Below are 23,789 nucleotides of genomic sequence, written 5' to 3' on the forward strand. Positions count from 1 at the left end.
TACTTCTGCCTGTATTTTGTCTGGTTACCTGTATGAGTATCTTCTTTCCCATTAGCTAGAGTTTGGTAGAGACAGATATTTATAAAGTATGCTTTTTCAGTAATTTGTGAGGACAGAGAAGGAAAAAAAAATACTTGTTGTTATATAATTATTAGAACTTCTAAAATATGTTGCTTGTAAAAAGTGTTTGTTTGAGTCAGTGCATGTGTGTGCATATGATCAGGATGGCACCACCTCCACCTCTTTTTGAGCCAGGAAAAAATCCTGACATCAAAACCTTCACGGCCTCCGGAGAAATCCCAGTGCTTAAAGGAAAAGACCGATGATCTTTGACCTCTCAGATGGTACTGCACTGAAAACTGGCATGATTCTCTGATGGATATCGCCACAGCTAAAGAATACTTTGCAAACCAGTTGTCAATAAACACTGTTCATTGCTGCAACCACAAATGCAAAGACTGTACTATGCACAGTGGAAGTCGTATGTCAGCAATGTCCAGAAACGCTGCTGACTTTTCTGGGCTTGAGCTCATTAGAAATGAACACAGTGGAAACTTGTATTGTGGTTTGATGAGACCTTGGAAATTATTTATGGAAATAATAGATGTCATGTTCTCCGGGCCAATGAAGTAAAGAACTATCCAGATTCCTGCCAGCGTAAAGTTCAAAAGCCAGGGTCTGTGATGGTATGGGGGAGTATTAGTGAGTAACCTGCACATCTGTGAAAGCACACTTAGTGCTGAACATCCATGCTTAATTCATCAACACAAGACAAAGCCACTTTCTGCACATGTTACAAAGGCATGACTGCATAATCAGAGTGTGTGAGTGCTAGACTGACCTACCTGCAGTCCAGAACAGTCTCTTGATAAAAAAAAAAGTCTCATTAAGCTCAGAATATGACAACAAAGTATGGCTGTGCAGCTGAAGACTTGTTACTTGTAAAAGAAGAAGGGCAAAAAAAGCTGCTGGATCAGTTTGTGTCTTCAGTCCCCAAATGAGTATTAACTGTTGGTAAAAGGAAAGATGACAGAGCAGTAAACACACTCCTGTCCCACATTTTTGAACATGTTGCAGGCATTAAATTTGGAATGACTTGCCCAATATATATAATTTTTAATTTTATTTCTGTGCTACTGCAGTTTGACTATCTTTGGTAGAATGGTCCATACGTAGTCATATGGGAAAAAATAACAACAGTGACAGCTGGACATATTAATATGATTAAAATTGCTGTGAATATCTGAATTAGACCTCATGATGACTTTATAGCAAATAGAAACTGTGTATCACGAGCTGCTAGTTTGGCTACCTAGTGGAGTAACTGAATGTGTTGCATGCAACTTTCATTGTTTTGAGTTGCTTTGTGTAACTGTTGAAGTTGCACGGAAATTATGTTGCAGGCAACTTACAACATGCAACTAGCTGCATGAAAGTTTCACTGTGTAAAGTCCAGGATTAGGCTTAATCCCTACACGAGAAAACCCAACCCAACCCAAAAGATTCAACAAAATAAGATTTGTTTTGGCACATCAAACTGACTGTGTAGAACACCTGATGGTGAATTTCAACCAGACTGCACAGAGCCATTTTGGATGCAAACCTGCAGAAGCCTGCAAAGAAACTGCTCAAACGATAACAATCAGCCATCGTGACACAGAATACTTCACCAAAAAGACATGAAACAGTTTAAAATAAACGCCACTCTGTTTGACATTTTGTTCCCTAACATGGAAAACTTAATACATTTTTAGGTATTCCAATACTTTTTGGGGCCCACTGTATTTGTTATGACTATTTCTTCATTTTCATTAATTGGTCCATTAATGAAATTCTCAGATGCATGGCACATTTACAACACACTGTAAGAGTATGACAAACAGATGCACCAAAATGACTGTGAAAGTGATTCTAACAGTGAATGAAAGGAAATAATTATAAAGCAAAAGTGAATGTCCAGTGGAGGCTGTTTAAAACTCTTCAAGGAAAGAGGAAGCCCCGCCCAGAACAGAAACGAAGTCAAATGACTTCACTGTAACAGACAGTTGGTTTCTATTTGAAACCAAGGCATCTGCAGCAGTGAAAGGTAAGAGACATACTTTTTCTTCTACTACTACTACAAACAATAACAATAATAATAACAATAGGACTGGGCAGAAATGGAATACATGTAACAGAAAAAAAGATAACTGGATTCCCTGCTGAAAAATGACCATTAGCATTAAAACGTGATGGACACTGGCTTAATGGTTACAATTAGAGTCCTCTAGTTTCCTGTAGGACCCCTTCATATCCCATTAGGAAACCATGAAATACATCTGGAATCAGTCCTAGAAGCCCTGTTCAACCATTGGTATCTTTTACACTCTGATATCAACCCATCAGGAAAACACAAAATTCTATTACTGACTGCTGAACACCACCAAAAACCAAGACACCCTTATTGTTTTCTTTTTTTTAGCAGTTATATTAAAATTACTCTTATCGTAGTCACTTTTAGCGTGTCATAGCGTGTGAGGAAAGGGAAACAGCGTGCGATGCCTCTGCTGAGGGGAAGCAGCACGCGCTGCAGGCGCTAAACTCGCACAGAACTTTTAACTGGCAGATCCTAGTTAAGCTAAATATTACAAGGGTTTGCACAAGGCACAGAAATAGATACAATACAATAGGCCAAGCCTTCATGCACCATATTCCAAATTTTTCTTTTTTCTGTTCATGTTCATTTGTGTGCTTTAACATACCAAAAGCAGTCATAATTGATTTGTACATTTGTTTAATCTCTCTTTATCCGTTACAATTAAACAGGCTGTTTTCATTACTGTGCCTGTCAGACTAATATATTGCTGCTGTCGTGAGAAAATCTCGTATCTCCATTTTTGTTTTTCAGTTTTTGACATAATTTGAAAATGCTTACATTGTGTATAAATTTCATGAAAAATGGACCAAAAGAAACAGCTTAAAATAACTTGGAAAAAAGTCTTTAATGAAAGACTTTCATTAAAAGTAATGTGGGTTTTTTCCTTCTCCTGTAAAGTTACCATTTTGGAGAAACGAGGTTTTCTTTTTTCTTTTTTCAACAGCGATATGTAAGTACTAATCCTTACCAACCTATGGTGAAGTTTCAGTATTCGAGGATTGGTGACATCCTCAGGACTTAGGCAGGTTTTCGACTTTTGCTACTTTTTACTTTTTCCATCCAAAACTAAACATGCTGCATTTTTACAGTCACACCAGCGTAGGCATAAATACATTTTTGGGAAGAAACAAACTTATTAACGTCCCACAAACATCAGTCCATAGCCTATTCCATAGACATATACACGCATGCGTGTCATTGGCTGCTGGATTGTGCATCAAAGCCACAGCCATGGGCAACTTGTAAAAGAGTCGTGTGCAGCTTGGGGCTGTACAAACCATTACAAAATCCAAATCAGATCTTGAGTAAATATCTTTCGCAAGACTGAACAGTTGTTTTTGGTTGTACAACCCCAATTCCAAAAAAGTTGGGCCACTGTGTAAAACGTAAATAAAAACAGAATGCAATGATTTGCAAAACTCATAGACCCATATTTTATTCACAATAGAACATAGGATACATATCAGATGTTGAAAGTGAGACATTTTACCATTTCATGAAAAACAGTAACTCATTTAGAACTTGATGGCAGCAACACATCTCAAAAAACTTTTGGATGGGGCAACAAAAGGCTGGAAAAGTAAGTGGTACTAATAAAAAACAGACAATGTAAAATTGCAAAGACTTTGAATATCCCACCATCTACAGTACATAATATCATCAAAAGATTCTGAGAATCTGGAGAAATCCCTGTACAAGGGACAAGGCTGATGGTCAATATTGAATGCTTGTGATCTTCGGGCCCTCTGGCAGCACTGCATTAAAAACAGGCATGATTCTGTATTGTAAATCACTGCATGGGCTCAGCAACACTTCCAGAAATCATCGTCTGTGAACACAGTTTGCCGTGCAATCCATAAATGCAAGTTAAAGCTGTATCACGCAAAGAAGAAGCCATATATCAACACGACCCAGAAACGCCACCAACTTCTCTGGGCCCGAGCCCATTTGCACATCTGTGAAGGCACCATCAATGCTACGAGATATACAGGTTTTTGGCAACATATGCTGCCATCCAGACAACGTCTCTTTCAGGGAAGGCCTTGCATATTTCAGCAAGCCAATGGTAATTTACATACTGCATCCACCACAACAGCATGGCTTCACAGAAGAAGAGTCCAGGTGCTGAACTGGCCGGCCTGCAGCCCAGACCTTTGACAAATAAAAAACATTTGGCTCATCATGAAACGAAAAAAAATGGCAAAGTACACCCAGAACTGTTGAGCAGCTAGAATCCTACATCAGACAAGAATGGGACAACATTCCTCTCACAAAACTCCAGCAATTGGTCTCCTCACTTCCCACACATTTACAGACTATTAGTATAAGAAGAGGGGATGCTACACAATAGTAGACACAGTCCTGTCCCAACTGTTTTGAGAAGCGTTGCTGCCATCATGTTTTAAATGAGTTAATATTTTTCATGAAATGGTAAATTGTCTCACTTTCAACATCTATGTGTTCTGTGTTCTATTGTGAACAAAATATGGGTCCACGAGATTAGCAAATTATTGCATTCTGTTTTTATTTACATTTATTTACATTTTACACATCGTCCCAACTTTTTTGGAATTGGGGTTGTATTTGTAATTACATCAGCAATAACACCAGCTAGTTATGACAGCTGAGACTTTATAAAAAAAAAAATCATATAAACGAAATTGCCAATAATTGAGATTTTCATCTATATTGGCATTTTTCTCCACACCAATTTTTATGACATGCTACTCGTGCCGGCTGAGCGACTGACATATCATGAATCTGACTGTAGTTAGCTGGCTAGCAAACGTTCCCTAAAGAGAAAGAGTTGAGGAGGCAGTAGGAAGTAGCTTTAAGAAAGGAAGGTTTTTTCTGCCAATGAGTCAATTATTAGTACCTAAAGATGCACTATTTAGTTTTTTCCATAATTTCATAGCTGTGTTCTGATCTGAAGCACAAGAAAAGCTAAAATAAAGGGGGCGTAGACAGAAAAATGAAGCTGAAGTTGGATTTGCCTCTGCAGGCTCTTTATTCAATTTTTATGTTACATTTGCAGTTACATTCTGGCCCTGGTGCACAATTAAAGTAACTGCTGCATCATTTAAGGTGGAACAGAAAAGTTATATAGGTAGCTGGTGAATAAGAAGCTTTCTATACACATATAATGTACATTAAATTATATAGGGACATCTAAACAAGTATTAAGCAAGGAAAATAAGCCAAAGCCATGCTTAAGAAATGTAGGTTTTTTACAACTCCTTATGACAACTAACTATTTTCCACCAGTAATTAAGTTCATTTGAGCGTAACGCTGATACACATTCCTCTCAGCATCTTGCGGTGATTACAACTATCAAGAAGTAACTGGAGACAAAACTTTTTTTGCACTCCACATGGATCATATACCCTTCAATATAAAAATGACTCATTGCAGTTGGTTGAGAAATATAAATATTACAGTGCATTACAGTTTTATCCAGAAAAAAAAAAATGCAGCTCCCCCCTTTACTTGTATTTATTTAAAAGCCAGTCTCTTCCAGACCAATATGGCAGATGCTCATATCACAGCAATGGGTCGAAGCCGCGGATGTGATATCTACATGTAAATGTCTGTGACCCATTCCTGATAGCAGTCACCCTTTACTTATTCCAACACCTCTGCCTTATGGGGACAAAAAGTTATAGAAGTAAGACTGTATACACCTTATAGAGAATGCAGAATCCACAGAAACACATCAACACGTCGCTTCACTAACCAACAGGACTTATAAAGCAAGCGTCTGCCCCCCACAACTTCTGCTCAGTGAAGATTATCACAGATAATTCACTGTGACAAAGTATCATCCTGCGAAGTGTCAACCATCTATATTTGTTAAATATGACATCATAACATGATAGAAACATGAAAATAAGTAAAAATGTAAATCTTTATTAATAAGATGCTTAAATGCTTTTGTGATGTTTATAATCAAGCTGTCAACAAATCTGAACCTGCATGGGTCAGAGGACCTTATTTATATCCTACACTGATTACTTATGTTAATATTTTATTCCAACCTTTTCATTTTTGTTCACACTCTCAAGTCCAGACATAGAACCATAAGCAGTACAATTGCATTGCAATGTTTCATGTAAAAATCCATTTTTTAAACCAGTGCTAAGATAATGCTCCTCAAATGGAATGTTAGTGCCAAGCTAGTGGGGTTAGCAGATGACCTTTGAAGTACAGTGCTTTCTTGAGAGGTTTATGCTTGTAACATTACCGAGCTTCACTCGGCTGTACTCACAGCTGCAAACTGTGTACAGTCCCAGAAGCGCTTCAGGGACATTTAATGGGACATAAAATGATAACAAGTAAGCACGTTTCTTAATTTAGCTAAAACAGTAATGAACCCAACCAGATATTTCAGCTATAATATCGAAATACAGTTGTCAGGTGAAAAATAAGGATGAACAGTAAACAGAGACCGACTGAAGAGAAGTATTTTTGTGTGTCTGCTAATGTTTTGATTAGGAGTGGGCTAAAACAGAGTTAATGACATTTTGAAGTGGACGTACACAGATCAGCCTTAACATTAAAACCACCCTTGTTCCTACACCCATTGCCCATTTTATCAGCTCCACTTACCGTATAGGTGCATTTTATAGTTCTACAATTTCAGATCTGTTTCTCTGCATACTTTGTTGCCCTGTTCTTCAATGGTCAGGACTCCCTATGAAAATAATATACATATTAATAAATGGCAGATTATAATAAAAAAAATACCATCCTGTTTCCCAAAAAGTTTGATGGAATGTTTTTGGAATGTTTATTCTGCCTACAGAGCACTTCCATAGGCTATGTTTCCTCTTTCTATGAATTGTTAAATACTCTGCATTTGGCACTCGCTACTACCTAGCTACTAATCTCTCTGTGTTAGTACTGCTGCATCTGATTACTCCAGTTGTGATGTACACATGCAAATAAACTATGAATTTCACACCTGATCATAATGAAGGCATAATCTGCCTGTGAATATGTGAATATTTCTGGTTTTGTTTATTATCAACAGATTTCACATTAAAGCTACACTATGTACCTGCGTGATTCTGTGTTGAGCTGACTGCAAACTAATATACTGATAGAACTAGTGTAAAACTTAAGTTTCGTTTCTTCACGGTCTTACCGAGACTCTGGGCTAGGGGGTGGGTTCGATCGGCGATAGGTAGCGAGGACGAGGAAACAAAGAAGAGTGAAGGACTCGGCATTAGAGTTCGGTGGAGCCACTTTTAATGTAGAAAACACAACTGCTTCGGCTACTCGTTGCTGCAGGTCAGAGAGAAAACCATAACAATCCTTGGCTGCTTCTTCTACACACTCTCTCTCTTTCACTCTCTCTAACTCCACCCCTTTTACGTACATCACACTGATAACGTTCTTAATTTAACAGCAGCCTTAGTGACTAGAACATGTTTCTGTCACGCCTCCTTCAGACCTGGCTGTGCCTACAGCCAACATGGCTGCTCGGGACTACGCTTCCCAGAACCCCTCGCTGCAGCACATGATTCAGGACTCTCTCTGATCCGTCTATCCCTGTTCCAGTTCGCCTGACTACTGATTATCCACACCTGTTGCTTGTTATAAATGTTTGTTAGTTTAGTATATAAGCCCGGGCTTTAGCTATTCGCGAAGTATCTTCACGCATGTGTGTACTGAGCTATGTGGCTTGCCCTTTTGCTATTAAGGTATTGCTCTCAAGCCTCTGCTGTGAGCGTCTGGTTCCATCAGCTACTGTCACAGTTTCCAAAAAAGTTGGAACGCTGTGCAAAATGCAAATAAAAACAGAATGCAATGAGGTGCAAAAAATGTAAACCTTATTACTGCTTGACAACAGTATAAATCAAATCAAATGTTGAAACTGAATTTTTTGTTTTTTTGAAAAATGTATGCCCATTTGAATTTGATGCCAGCTACATGTTTCAAAAAAGCTGGGACAGGGGCATGTTCACCACTGTGTGACATCACTTCTACTTTTAATCAATCAATTAACCTTCATTTTCACTCAGAAATACATTGAGGGTGACCCTCATTTTCAATGCAGTCGAGCATTTACAAGGAAAAGGTATTGAAAAGAAATTAAAATGGGATTTAATCAGTTTAAACTAAAATAAACTGTCATGCCTTTTTCCAACATGGCTGAGCCTACAGCCAACACTACTGCTCAGGGCTATGTTTCCCAGAACCCCTCGCTACAGCATGTGACCCATAACTCTCACAGATTCACTTATCACCGTTCCACATCACTGGACTTCTAATTACTCACACCTGTTTCTTGTTTCTTGTGTTTGTTAGTTTAGTATATAAGCCTGGGCTTTAGCTTAGGTTCTTTGCGAAGTATTGTCACTCTTATATACGTACTGAGTGTTTCCACTGTGTTACTTTCTGCTACTCTGTGTATGACCCGTTTTCTTTTTACGACCACGTTTGTAGTCTTGCCCCTTTATTTTGTTCTGATTTTCTGGTTTTCGGCTCTTTGCTTCTGTTTGCCGACTGTGATTTTGGATATCCTCTTTGATATTAAAGTCTCTGCTGCGAGCGTCTGGTTCCATCTGCCACCATTACAGGATCCTTTGTCACCATGCAAACGGCAGACATGGAGGTGGTTAAAAAAGGTCCTGAGGAACCATGGTCAGCTCCTGGGTCATCATCAGCAGGTTCTGGCAGATGTTACTCAGTTGGCAACTTAACATAGCATCAAGCCGAGCAGCAGGCCCAGCTAACTTGGCTCCTGTCTGGGATCAAAGACATTGCTGCTCAACTGAGAGATCTCAAGGTCGCTGCACCTGCTCCTGCTTCTACTCCGGTTTCCCTTATGAACAATCCAGTTACCTTAGGTCAGATACAAACCATTCCAGTGAGTAAACCAGATAAATTTGATGGGTCTCCTGATAAGTGTAGGGTTTTTTGTTATAGTGCTCTGTTTATTTTAGTTACTACCCTGCTAGTACTGACCAGGCTAAAATCATCCACATGATGGTCATTCTAACGGAGAACTCTTGTGCAAGATCAAACAAGGTAATCACTTGGTGGCTGCTTACACTTTGGAGCTCCATACTCTAGCCGCAGGTAGTGGTTGGAACGAACCTGCACTTCTCATAGCATTCAGAAACGGACTGAATCCGGAAGTTTTGACTGAATTTGCATGCAAAGATGACCATTTAACTCTTAAATATATCCATATGCCTAGACCAACTTCTACTCAAGCGACCCTTGCACAAAAGTTCTCTCCACACTCACGTGATCTCCAGCTCCAGCTCCAGTTCTCAGTCCAACGGACAAGTGCTAGGTCCAGTTTCAGTTAAAGTTCCAGTTCGGCTCCGGAACCCATGCAGTGTGACACTTCCAGACTGTCTAGAGAGAAGAGGCTTCATCAGCTTTATGGGAGTCTGTAGATGTATAGACCACCGCAGTCGTGTCATCATTTTGTGGTCGGCACCATGCTCTTACGCCCATATTAGGAAATCCGGGTCTAAGCTCCATTCCTCTATGGCCAGAATGAATAGGGTTTAGCTTGCTCGGAGGATCCAGTAGAATTCGGGAGAAAAATGTTCACAGGACAAAACGTATCATGTTCTGAACATTTTTATTTAACCCAGGGTGCAATAGAGCCCCATTCATTCTGGCCATAGAGAAGTTGAGCTTAGACCTGGAGTTCCTATTACGGGCATAACGAGGACTACAGAATGACGCACGGCTACAGTGGTCTATTGTGGCGCAGCTGGTCACGTTTTATGTGACTGTCGGGCTTCCCTTCACATCCCTCCTTCCTCGGCCGTCCTGGACTCCTTGGGGGGTGGGGGTGGTAGGGACTGACATGCCTCCTTCTGACGTGACTGAGCCTACAGCAAAAGCTGCTGCTCAGGACTGCGTTTCCCAGAACTCACTGAACTCAGTGACAAATGGGTGTATGAGGCCTATTTTGTTACAGAAGTGGACCCAGTACTGAGCTCTGTGGTACACCAGCAAAGTCTTCAATTTAAATGTATCGAGTCAATTTAGAATGGGCCCAGAAAAACCAGTCTAGTCTGTGAAACAGTTAAGAGTCAATAGCAGGTAAATGCCAATAACATATTTGAATTCATTGTATTTTACCAGGGGTTCATTGTGTTTATACAACAAAAAAGTATGTGATCCAGTAAGAGTCAACAGTGCTGAAAAACACTGTGAAATTTTACACTTTATGGGAGACGGAACAGCAATATAATAGTACAGGATTTGGCAGACCAAGGTCAGGTTTTACAGAAAGTCATATGCAAAAGTTTGAACACCCCTGCTCAAATGATGTGTTTTGTTGATTTTCTAAGAGACACATCCTCTACAGAGAACATGCTTGGCATTTTCGGCAAATGTTACTGCACTATTTATGTTGATTTGATGAGATTCACAAGAAAATAAAGCATAGAAAACAGGTCACATTTTTTTTTTTTTTCCCCCAATATGTGAAATTTGGCAAATAAACAGCAATTGCACATAAACTGTGCAGAAGTGTGTTCTTTGTAGAGGATGTGTTAACGTCTTTTCACTTAGAAAGTCAAGAAAATACAAAACTTGACCAGGGGTTTCCCAACTTTTACACCAATTTAAAAAAGTAAAATCTAAATCATGATTCACTTTTCTCTTTTTTTCTTCCCTTTTCTAGGCCTCGCCCAGTAATGGACAGATACAAGCTCTTCCTAACTGGTAAAGTTTGCTTTCAATCATGACTTGCCTACATTGGGAAAGTGATTCGCAGCATATTTTTCAGAATACAAAACAGAAGTTTCAGTATCTTATCCAGCCATAAATTATCTCTTCCATTTGTAAACATCTTTAAAAGTGTTCTTAATAAATTCCTTTGCAGTGTGTATTGTATGTGCAGAAAGTGCCGTTGGTTGGTACAGTTTTGTCTCTCTGCTGTATATCTCAGGTGTTCAATATCCAAAAATATGTCCGGGAATTAGTGAATTCATGTGTGCTAACCAGCCCCACTATGTGGTTGGCTGGCATGCGTTATGAGAATGGTTGACACAATGTTAAAAAGTGACAGTTTTGAAGAATAAAGCAAAAATAGAAATAATCTGAGCTTTTAATTTAGACCCAGCCACAATATTCATTCATTGGTTTGTACTGAAAAACTGTTAGTAAAACATCACTGGGTCACTTTACAATTTCATTACCCTTGCGTTACAATCTTTTTCATGTTTAGATGATTAAACATTGTTTTGTAAAAATTCTTATTAAAGAATTTTTTCTTATTAAATTAAAAAAACAATAATAATACATGAATAGTTTGGGTTTAAATTTGTTATATTCACCTTGATAAAGACTCACTTATTGTAAAATGGCATGACACTTACAGGTAAAAACAACTTGATACAAATGCATTTAACGTTTAACATTAACAGTGATAAACACCGACCGGCCACATTATTAAAACCTCCTCCTTGTTTCTACACTGCTCCACTTTCAGTCTGTAGTCTATCCACTTTGTAGTTCTACAATTACAGTCTGTAGTCCATCTGTTTCTCTGCATACTTTGTTAGCCCACTTTTACCCTGTTCCTCAGTGGTCAGGTGGTCCTCAGTGGTCAGTGGTCATAGGACCACCCCAGAGCAAGTACTATTTGGGTGGTGGATCGTTCTCAGCACTGCAGTGACACTGACGTGGTGATGGTGTATTAGTATGTTGCGCAGTGTCTGATCCACTCGTGCTCAGCATCGCTCGAGTTTTTTGAACATGCTCCAAAGTCACAGAGAAAAACACCACTGACACAAAACACAAAAACATTAACTGACTTTCAAAGTTAAGAACATTTTTGCCTTCTCATATAAAGCTGCTGTTTTGGAGATTCTTTGGACAGCAATGATATGTTTGTGACAGTAGCTCAACACTCCGGCAACCTTAAACATGGGTCAGCCAACCCCAAAATCAATGTGCCAATCAACCCCACCCACATCAGGACAACTGCACATAACCAGCATTGCGCATTGTTGACTTCCATATGTCAAAATAAAGCTAATTGACATTTTCAATTAACTAAATTGATTTTCAATTTCTATAATTGACTTACTCAGGGAGACACATTTATTGTTTTGTTTTTGTTTTTTGCCTTTTTCCCCACCTTAACATACTGTAACATTCAGAGCTCTTTATAAAATGGATGAATGTTGGTCAAGAGGGCGATCATTATTATGTGAGAGCTCCCCCTACTGGATCAGAGCACAAAACACCTCATGGGGCCAGTATAGGGCCTTTAGCAATTTATGATGGAGTTTTTAGAATTGCCTCTATTTATAATCTCAAAGAATTAGAGGTCTCAAAAGAAGAGGTCTTCTAAATTTAGTACACATTGACCGTTTAATCTCAGTTAAATCTCAGTCAAGTCAAAAAAGCAGTACAGGTTTTGATATGACTTGTATTGGCACAGTTGGTGAACTCACTGAACAGAATCTCTCTACAATACTTGTTTCCATGTGTTTTATTCTGAGAGTGCACCTTCATTTTATGGTTAAAATCAAAACATTTCTCATGATGAACCAAGCCTTTCTCCAGGCCTTCCTTCAGAGGGATTGTTTTCTGAACTTGTCACCTTTTCCGCTGCTTATGAATTTGCATGCCAGTTTAAAGAAAACCTCAAAAATAATGCAACTATTTTAATACACTCTGTCATCTTCTCTCTTCTTCTCCACAGTTTCAGTGCTGAGCTGTCTGAGTCATGGCTGGGAGGTTCAGGTGCCACAATCAGTTAAAGCTGTTAAGGGCAGCTGTGTGATGATATCGTGCCACACCAGCTCACACAGTCACGTGAATTGGTACAAGTATAAAGGTGTAGGGTACCCTGTAGTGTATTCTAGAAACACTGCAGATATAATAGCTGAGTTTAGAGGAAGAACATCAGTGCCTGGAAGTCCCAGTCAGGGAGACTGCAGCTTAAAGATCAACAATGTCCGCCAGGAAGATAACGGAATAAGCCTGTATCCATGGATCTATCCAGAGACATCTAGCAACCAATATAAATACATCCTAATAAATGTTGGTGAGTATACAAACAATGCAAACACTCAAAACTTGCAGCCAGGAAAATCATATCATCATAAAATCAATATGCATCATATAATATCATGTAAAAGACAACATTCTTGTTTTCCTGTGATCTAAAACGTCTTCTGAGTTTTGATTGCATCACCGTGCACCAGCAGGCTGGCACAATGTAACATTACTCAACAATACTATATTTCACCCCCCCCCACCGAACATCAAGAGGAAACCCCCAGCTAGCTCAGAGACCCTCCTCAATACCATGTTTTACAGCTACGTTATGGTACGAAAGGAAAATGTGCTACGATTTTGTCACACTTCCCTCCGTTCCCGCTGTCTCTGGCCTCCCAGCCCCCGAACTCCATTTCCCAGAACCCCACTTCTGTTCATATGACTACCAACCTCCCCCACATGACTCTCCAACGTTCTGCCTCGCTTGTCTACTGATCACTCTCACCTGTTCCTTGTTATTGTGACCTGTTAGTTTAGTATACAAGCCCAGGTTTCAGCTGAGCACATTGTAAAGTATTGCCTTTGTTATAAGAGCCTTCTATTTTGTCTGTTTGCCATTTTGTGTATAAACATTGCTTTGTTTTTCTTTGACCTTGCCCTCTCAGTATTGTTGTGTTTTCTGGTTTGACCCTGTTTCTGTTTCTTGGACATTTTGCTTTTTGGACTCTCCTCATGGTTACTGTTTTGGGTTTTTGACCTTGGACTGGCTGACTTTGATTACGAATACTCCCTTTGATAATAAACCCTTTTTACTTAAGTGTGGCCTGCAAGCGCCTGAATTCTGTCCAAGCCTGACAGATTTCCCACCCACATTAAATCACTTCAATAAGTAATAATACAAGTAATTATGATTTTGGACTACAACAGTCTTCTGACCAATTAATATTAATATTTGTGCTTTGATTCCAGTGAACCCTGAGATTAGCATTTCCGTAGAGAACTCACGAACGGAAGGAAATGTATTCTCTGCCACCTGCACAGTCCGACATTCCTGTCCTTCGTCCCCTCCACCAGTGGAGTGGATGGGTTTGTCTTACGTTTCTAACAAGGTGATCAGCAACACACCCTCAGGAGGACTGTGGACTTCAGTGACCCAAGCACAGTTCAAAGCAACCTATCTAGACAACAGGAGGACGCTCAGCTGCAAGAGTACATTCAACGGCAATTCTATATATAGTACAACTGTTACACTCAGCATCTTCTGTAAGTCTACAAACTGCCATGTTTTCTTCACTTTATGTTGTTAAAAGTTTTGAACCTTTTGTTTTTTTCTTTCTGCCACTCATTACGCTTCTTTCTTGTTTTATAACAATATGAATAATATAAATAATTTAAGTTTTATAATATACACTGACTGTCAAAAAGAATTGCTGACAGTTTTTTTTGTAATAATTGAAATTACATATTAGAAAGTGAATGTAAACAAAGGAAATAGACAACGAAGCATGTTAACAGTATTTTGTAGGTCTGTCTCTAGTCACCAATTGGTTGTTAGTGAGATAAGGCTAGTTTTACAGGTCTGGATTAAGCCTAAGCCTAGACTAAAGGGAATTTCCAGTGTTGATGTACCATTGACTCTGCAGTATTGTTCAAGATTAGACGTAGCCTCTTTCTGCAAGCCTTCCAGTAATCACTCCAGTGGACTTGTGGTGACTCTGTGTTTAACTGTTAGTGAGCGATGAGGGGTGAAAGACGAGGGGTAATAACCCTAAGCTCTGAAAACGATTCACTTCTCTCCACCCGGCAATGAAAAAGAAAAAAAATTGCTTAGCTCAACTGATGGAGCTCCAAAACATTAGGAATTTACATTTTAGGGCTACTGTGAACAAGGGTAACTAATGTCCAGGAAACTGGCCTCTAGTGTCGCTTGCCCTGCTAACTTAAAATCAATTTTACCAGAAGCAGAGATTTTTTTTTTTTATTGTAACTATCCATCAGAGAAGGCTCCACTATGCAAGCTCTAAAAGCTTTAAAGCACAGCTACTAACAAATGATAACACTATTTTGCAATACTTTGAAGTTTTATAAATGATATAAATACATGATTTTTCCTGCTGTTCACTGACTATTCAGATGGATTTTTCTTATTTCCCAAAATAACTGTAAACCTTCTTAATGGGATTTAAATCTAGTCATCCAAGCCAAAGCATCACCTGAATGTCCTCCATCTCAAACCACTTCAATGACCTGATGAGCAGAGTAGCATCTCACCTTTAAGAGAACAGAGGAGATAACCCCATTCAAAAACATTGAAAACAGTGTTAAACATCAGTGTGGCATAAGTGCAAAGGATGCAGTTCTTCTTCACTGGCAGAATAGATTGTTTATAAAAAGGCATTTGTTAATATCTATGTATTTTAGTGGACATTTCACTGAACCTGTACTACTGAACTCATCTAACTCTAGACTGTTTACATGGAAATAGTTTGTAGCCATAAGAAATGCAGCGATAAAATATAATAAACAAAAATAAAATACATAGAAAATAATCTGTATTCACTATCATTATCTCCACAGACGCCCCCAAAGATGTGAAAATAGATGGAGCTGATAGAAGTGTGGTTGAGGGTGGTACGATCTCACTCACATGTACTAGTAGAAGCAACCCTGAACCAACTGACTACGAGTGGCTTATCACCCAAAAGGGTTCCCCCACGACCAAAACAGCACCAAAAACGTTTTCCCTTGGAGATGTGAAACGAGACACATCAGTCTCCTGCACTGCCAAGAACTCAGCTGGAAGAGGTCAATCAGTGTCAGTACTGCTGAATGTCCATTGTAAGTACTTCCTTGTTTGTTTTGATAATATAAGTGTTGCAGTCGAGACCGCGAGGCGAGTCTTCAACAAGGAACACTCAGTTAGGCCATTCTGGAAATATCACTTAGATCCTCAATTAACAGATACTATTTAAGCATGTACAGCAGTGGTGTTCAAGCTGTGGACTGTGCCCCCCAGTGGCACATGATGGTACTGGTGTTTTTTTTGGGGGGGGGGTTTTGTTTTTTTTTACAGCAAGAATTAGTTACAACGTAGGCATTTTACCAAATATAATTTTAAATATGAAAAATATTATTGATTTTTTTGTAAAAATACTATATTTATATTGGATTGTTCTGGCAAACTGCTAGCTAGTTATGTTTATATTTTCAGTGCAAGCACAACCGAAACAAAGGAAATACAGCTATGAATATGTAGTGCTGAGCTTCATGTGTGTGAAAGTCTGTTTGTCTAAATCACAGTCTCTCTGATGCTAACAAAACTAGCTAGTGGGCTAGCAGGCTGTTCTTTGAAAAACACTGTCCAAAGGAGCTCAAACTCATTCGTCACGTCACTGGACTTTTCTCTGATGGCGTTCCAACTAAATGTTCATTGAACTGCGTGGCTTGTAAGTCCTTTAGTTCTTTCCCATCAATAAATCTTTTTTAATAAAAAGTCTTTTTGGCTAAACTTTGTTGAATTATGAGAAATGAGCTAATATGGGGTGAACGTTCACTGCTGCGAGTCACCCTGTAAAGCATTAAATAACAATTTAAAAGTCAGAGCTGTTGGATCAGATTTTGCGGAAGTTTTTTTGACCATATCATACATCCTTATACATTAACATCACATGCAAAGACTTAAAAAGAAGCACTGACTGCATGTTCAGGTCTCAAGTTTTGATTCTTTAACATTTAACTTATGCTCCAGGGTATATTTTGGTTTGTCCATCTGAATTTACACGACCAAATCTTAAGGCAAATTATTCAGTAACTGCATGAAATAAATGCAAATTTTTATTTTATTTATTTATTAATTCATTTTAAAAGCTCCCCTCAGATTAACAGAACGTGTTTTATGATCATACACATATTGCTATAGGCTTACAATTTACTGCTGAAAGCCAAAAATCTTAGACGCTCTTTGTTCTATTTTATAAAAATAATTTGTACAGAGCAGATCACTGAAGAGACGCCATCTGTTTATAGTTTATAGCCCAGATTTGTGGAAAAATGGGTCGACTTTCAGTAGAAAAAAAAATATTTTTCAGCTTCTTTTATTATAAGGGTTTAAAATTACATCACCCATCTATTTGACTGGAAAGAAGACAGTTACAGCTCTCATATGACCCCCACCTTTCGAATGTAGCTTATGACAGTTATGAAGAATACGACGAAGTGCGTTTTGGAACCAACGGTGGTCCCAAGGAGCATAAGAGGCGACATACTTTTTCAACACACTCGCAATAATCAGATTCATCCGCTCGGGGAAGGGGTCCAAAGCATAACCAGTGTTTTGTTTTCTGCTGATTTGTCTGTCATTTTAAATAGATTTATCTATAAACCATGTGCATATAATTTGTTTTTTTTTCAAGCAAAGCACCTCATGGACATAGCTTTATAGCTATAAGCACTCAAGTAGCTTTTGAAACTAGCTTTATGTTCTTTCGTAAGATTAGAGCCAACATTTTCCAAACTATTCATCTCAGTTGTGGATGACCACAGGCAAAAAATACAGCAGCAGTGTTATGGAGTGGTACTTGGTATCAGTGACACTGTGTGAACAGGGCAAGGCAGTATAGACCTCTGAAGTCATGGAATATTCTGTAGTCAGTATCATACCCATATCAGAAACTCAGGTCTGAACTAGTTTTCTCTATAAGAGAAATGAATGGCATTTTTGAAAACTCTCATGGTCGTGTCCTGTGTCAGCCAGCTGTGACATTACGTCTTTTGTAAATCTAGTTATCCTGGTCATCACCTAAATTTCCTCCATGTCAAATCACTTAAATCACCTGAGGAGCAGTGTGGCATCTCACCTGTAAGAGAACAGAGGAGATAACCCCATTCAAAGACATTAAAAACAGTGCTAAACATCAGTGTGGCAGAAGTGCAATGGAAGCAGTTCTTTTAGACTAGCAGAAGAGGGCGCATTTCAGTCAATCCACTATAAATTTATGGTTTAAATTCTGTCAAATGTTGTTTACAAATATGTATTTCAGGCCACTGAATTCAGCTGACTTTGGATTGGACTGGTTACGATGAAGTAGTTTGCAAGCCATAAGAAATGTGTCAATAAAATATACAATCTGTATTCCCTGTATCTCCACAGACGCCCCTGAAGATGTGAAAATAGATGGCGCAGATAGAAGTGTGGTTGAGGATGGTACGATCTCACTTACGTGTACTAGTAAGAGCAATCCTGCACCAAATGAGTACAAATGGCTTGTTACCCAAAAGGGTTCCACCACGACCAAAACAGCACCAAAATCGTTTTCCCTTGGATCTGTCAAACGAGACACGTCAGTCGCCTGCATTGCCCAGAACTCCGTTGGAAGTCGTCAATCAAATCCAGTGCTGCTGAAAGTCCATTGTAAGTATTTCCTTGATTGTTTTGCTAATATAAGTGTTAGTCAAGACTGCTAGAGCAGAGTCTGAGTCAAGACCGAGACTAGGAGCGGCCGAGACCAGGACCAGATTAAGATATTTTTCAGAATATTAAAAAATAAATGATAAATGTACTTTCATTTTCATTAATAATACATTATATATTAATGCATAATATAGATCTCATTTGTTATAAAACATAAATATTTAGCCTAAATTATTAATTATTATTATATTATAGTCTTAGTCCAACTTTGCATTGTAACTGGAAGCAGTCATAAGGTTATATTGTATATGTTCTTTGCTGAAACCATTTTTGTTAATAAATAAAAACACAGTAATAATAACATTCCAATCTGCCCTCAGGGAATGTTAGAATTGGAACTTCATCTCAACCAACAGATTTTATTTAAGTATATACAGCAGTGGTGTTCAACCTGTTGGCTGCGGCCCCCAGTGGGCTGTGGTACTGCTGTGGTACTATGGTACGCCAATGTTTCGTACTGCTAGAGGGCCGTAGGCAATCAGCTGATTTAACAGCAAAAATTTGTTACAATATATGCATTTAACCAAAACACTATTTTAAACATATTCGCAAAAATAAAGCATTATATTTATCAAGCTCGTTGATTTATTCTGGCAAACTGTTATCTAGTTATGTTTATATATTCAGTGGAAGCATAACCAAAACAAAGGCAACACAGCAATCAATATGTAGTGCTGGGCTTTCTGTGCATGGAAAACAAGTAACTCAGTAGGAGATAATTCACTCACATCCTGGGAAAACACCTACCTTACCAAGTTTTGACTTTTTGAATGCTGTTTCAACACATGCAATAATCAGATTCATCCTCTCGGGGAAGGGGTCTGAAGCACAACCACGTTCTGCTTTGTCTGCTGCTTTGTTTGTAATTTGAAATGAACCATGTGCATATATATAATCAATACGGTGTTGTTTCCTTGCAAAGCACCTCATGGATCTAGATTTTAACTCGGACTCACTTAAGTTAAAGTTAAGTTCTTATATTTATATTATTATTATTTTTTTATTATTATTTTTATTATTCTATTTTTCTACAATTAGTGTTTATTTTATTTACAATTAGTGTTTAGTATTTACACTATGGGGTCTGAGAGTAACGCAATTTCAATACTCTGTATGTCCTGTACATATTGTAGTATTGACAATAAAAGCTGACTTGACTTGACTTGAAGGCTATAAGCACTCAAGCACATTCTGGCATAAGGTCATGATAAGGAAAACAATCCCTCTGTCTGCAAGGATGTGGATGACCATAGGCAAAAAAATGCAGTGGTGGTGTTATGGAGTGGTACTCAGTATCAGTGACACAGTGATCCTCTCCCTGACTCCAATGCATGTGACCCTCACCCTACCTGCATTAGCCAATTGTCAACAGCTCTCCAGATCCTGGTCACCTGAATACTAACCAGCCACACCTGACTGTCATCATTACACCCTATAAACGCTTCAGTTTGTTCACAACTTTGCTGGGTACTGCCGCTGATCGTTCTTGTGCATACCGAGTGTTCTTTTCTCTACTGCTGCTCTGTGTTTGACCTGGCTTGTTTTTTTAACCTTGTTTTTTTATTCATCTTTTTTTAGCTTAGTCTACATTTTCTTGAGCCTCTCTTTGGTTTTGTCACTCTCCTGTTTTACTACATCATGTTTGATTGACCCTTAATTACAATAAAGCTTTAAACGTTTGTTTTTACCACAAGCATCCAGTCTGTTCTGTCACATTCGTCTGATTTGTTAATATCCATGTATTTTAGGCCACTACCTGTGCTACTCAGCTAAGTCTGGGACTGTTTACAGTGAAAATAGTTTGTAGGTCATAAGAAATGCAGCAATAAAATATACAATCTGTATTCACTGTATCTCCACAGACGCCCCTGAAGATGTTAAAATAGATGGAGCAGATAGAAGTGTGGTTGAGGGTGGTACGATCTCACTGACGTGTACTAGTAAGAGCAATCCTGAACCAACTGACTACGAGTGGCTTGTTACCCAAAAGGGTTCACCCACGACCCACAGAGCACCAAAAACGTTTTCCCTTGAAGCTGTCAAACGAGACACGTCAGTCTCCTGCACTGCCCGTAACTCTGTTGGAAGAGGCCAATCAGCGCAAGTACTGCTGAATGTCCACTGTGAGTATTTCCTTGTTTATTTTGTTAATAAAAGTGTTGTGAACATATATAACATTTTATGTTGTAATATGTTTCATAAAATATAACATTGAATCATATGCTGCTTCTAACTTTACTGTCATTATATTATGGTCTTAGTCAAACTGCATTGTAACTGGAAGCAATGGTGAGGTTACTCTGTGTCCCTTCGTCTCTAAAATATATTCAGAATCAGCACTTAAAGTCAACCGAACGTAAACCAAACATCATCTACTTTTGTTATTACATAAAACTATAGTGATAAAAACATTACAGTTTGCCTTCAGAGGATGTTTGCATTGGAACTTCGACAGTGAATACTCAGTTAGGTTATCCTGGAAATAACAGTAAGATCCTCAACCAATAGATTTTATGTAAGCATATACAGCAGTAGTGTTCAACCTGTGGGCTGTGGTGGTACTGCTAGAGGGCCTTTGGCCATCAGTTCCTTTTCAACAGCCAAAATGTGTTACAATATAGGCATCTCAGTTTAAATACGACAAATGTTGTTGATTATTTGCAAAATATGATTATTCTGGAATACTGCTAGCTAGATTTGTTTATATTTTCAGTGCAAGTATAACCAAAACAAAGGAAATACAGCAATGAATTTGTAGCGCTGGGCTCATTTTGTCCTATAATGTTTTGTCCTTTGTAAATCTAGACCACCTGAATTTCCTCCACCTCAAACCACTTAATTTGCTTGAGAAAAAGCATAGCAATAACCCCAATTTAAGGACATTAAAAACAGTGCTACACATCAGTGTGGCATAAGTGCAATTGAAGCGGTTCTTTTTGACTAGTGGAAGAAAACTCATTTCAGTTGATTCATTATAATTAACAATCTGTATTCACTGTATTTCCACAGACGCTCCCACAGAAGTGAAAGTAGATGGAGGTGATGTAAGTGTGGTTGAGGGTGGTACGGTCTCGCTCACATGTACTAGTAAGAGCAATCCTGCATTAACTGACTATGAGTGGCTTGTCACTCAAAAGAGTTCCACAACGACCCACAGAGCACCGAAAACGTTTTCCCTTGGATCTGTCAAACGAGACACGTCAGTCTCCTGCGTTGCCCAGAACTCTATTGGAAGAGGTCAATCAGCGCCAGTACTGCTGAATGTCCACTGTGAGTATATCTTTGTTTGTTTTTTGTTAATATTAGTACTGTAGTCAACACAGCTAGACCCAAGGCCGTGTCAAGACCGCGATCGGGACGGGGACATATCAAGCTCGAATCGAGACCAAGACTAGGAGTGGCCGAGGCCAAGACCAGATTAAGATTTTTTTCAGAATAGTACAGAATAAATAAATACATATACAAATAAATACATAAATGAAAAGTTAATTGTACATTCATACGCATTATATTATATCTCATAGTATATTTTAGGAAATACTTCTGATTCATCTGATTTTAAAATGATTTATTTCACTTTTAAATCATTACAGAACAATGCAGTGAATTGTAAATATTTTTAAGTGAGCATAAAGTTTATGTAATTTTACAAGTGCTTAATATGAACCTCCTCCAGCTGTACAGACAACATCAACGCCATAGTCAAATTCATCCCATACTGGATTGAGCATGTGGGGTGTCACTGTACTCACGGCTCTTTCAATGCAATTTCGGAGATCATCCAGTGTTTTGGAACCAGCGACGAATGCTCTGAGCTGTTTGTAGTTCACTGCCGGCGGAACTCACGTTGCACAGTTATGACGGATTCACTCTTATTGAAGTGTAGAACACAAAATGCTTTCTGCTCAGGGGTCGCATCTCCTCGCAGACTGAAGGGAGTCACCTTCCGGTGACAGTCAGAAACTCTATGACCCCCTCTTTCAATTGGTATGTGATTGGTTCCTAGATGCCTCGCGGTTGTAAAAATATGGTGCTTTGAAATCGGACAAATCTTTTTGAATCACCCTGTTTAATATTAACTTAGATTCAATTAGATATATGTGAAATATAGATATAGGTGCGAATGTACGGTGCAAATATAACCAAAACAAAGAAAACACAACAATGAATATGTTGCACTAGACTTCATATGGGTCGCAAGTGAAAGTAAATAACTCTGGCTCTATGCTGTTTGCTCGGGTGTCTTTTCGAATGAAGCTTTGAAAACCAACAAGTTACACTGCCATTGAGAGACTAAACACAGTGAATGTTTCTAAACCTGACGAACTGAGCCAGAACTCCATCTGCAGCTTTCCTTTTCTTGGTCTGATGTCCAGCACTTGGTAGCTGCCAAATTAGCCTTCTCATTATGTGAGTGAGGAGACAAACAATCTGATAGGTTAAATCCATGCAAGCTTTTCTGTTTTTTTTGTGTGGGTGACAAGATGTAGAGGAAGAACTGTTATCATTTTTATTCTGGTTTTGTTGTATTCAGTGATGACTTTGCTTCTGGTTACCTCAGACGGAGGCATCCTTCTTGGCTCATCACGACAACAATTTCCAAGTACATCTGACCCCATGACCGAGACAAGTCCGAGTCCTAATGAGGTCAAGACCCAGACGAGACCCCAAATAGTTTACGATCCTGAGACCGGACATGAGTATCACAATACTGGCTAATTTTGTATTAGAAGTCAATACAAAAGTCAACGTATGATGTAGGACTTAAAAAGGAAGTCTTGGCTCTACGTTTAGGTCGTACCAAGTTTGGACTCTTTGAATACTCTTTCAACAAACTCGCAATGATCAGATTCATCCGCTTGGGGAAGGGGCCCAAAACACAACCCACATTACGAAATGGTCTGCTTTTTCTGTTCTGCTTTGTCTGTCACTTTAAATGAATAACATTTATAAACTATGTGCATATAATGAAGTTGGTGTTTTTCCATGCAAAGCACCCCATGGACCTAGCTTATAACTCAGTTAAGTTAACTAAGCAGGCTAAAACTTCTCCACACAAGGGAGATATAAGCACTCAAATAGATTTTGGAACTGGCTGTTCCGATCAGGAAAACATTAGCTCTATCATCTAGGTTGTGTATGACCACAGGCGAAAAAGCAGTGACGGTATTATGAAGTGGTACTTAGTATCAGTG

General features: G+C 38.7%; 1 protein-coding gene across 2 annotated transcripts in view; it reads left to right on the forward strand.

The window, feature by feature from the left end:
* Positions 1-23,789, forward strand: part of LOC118799051 (Schwann cell myelin protein-like) — a 45,746-nt gene that overhangs the window by 16,267 nt on the left and 5,690 nt on the right. The window contains exons 1-8 of one of the 2 annotated variants that reach the window (XM_036558740.1): positions 2,009-2,086; positions 10,795-10,835; positions 12,826-13,170; positions 14,094-14,387; positions 15,702-15,962; positions 18,274-18,534; positions 20,457-20,717; positions 21,604-21,864. In XM_036558740.1, coding sequence (XP_036414633.1) covers positions 10,808-10,835; positions 12,826-13,170; positions 14,094-14,387; positions 15,702-15,962; positions 18,274-18,534; positions 20,457-20,717; positions 21,604-21,864 — 1,711 coding nt within the window. In that variant the 5' untranslated portion in view covers positions 2,009-2,086; positions 10,795-10,807. Of the gene's footprint in view, positions 1-2,008; positions 2,087-10,794; positions 10,836-12,825; positions 13,171-14,093; positions 14,388-15,701; positions 15,963-18,273; positions 18,535-20,456; positions 20,718-21,603; positions 21,865-23,789 lie in introns of those variants that run through there. The other variant, XM_036558739.1, reaches the window with a different exon arrangement.

The sequence above is a fragment of the Colossoma macropomum genome, unplaced genomic scaffold (assembly GCF_904425465.1).
Source record: "Colossoma macropomum unplaced genomic scaffold, Colossoma_macropomum, whole genome shotgun sequence".
NCBI lineage: Eukaryota > Metazoa > Chordata > Actinopteri > Characiformes > Serrasalmidae > Colossoma > Colossoma macropomum.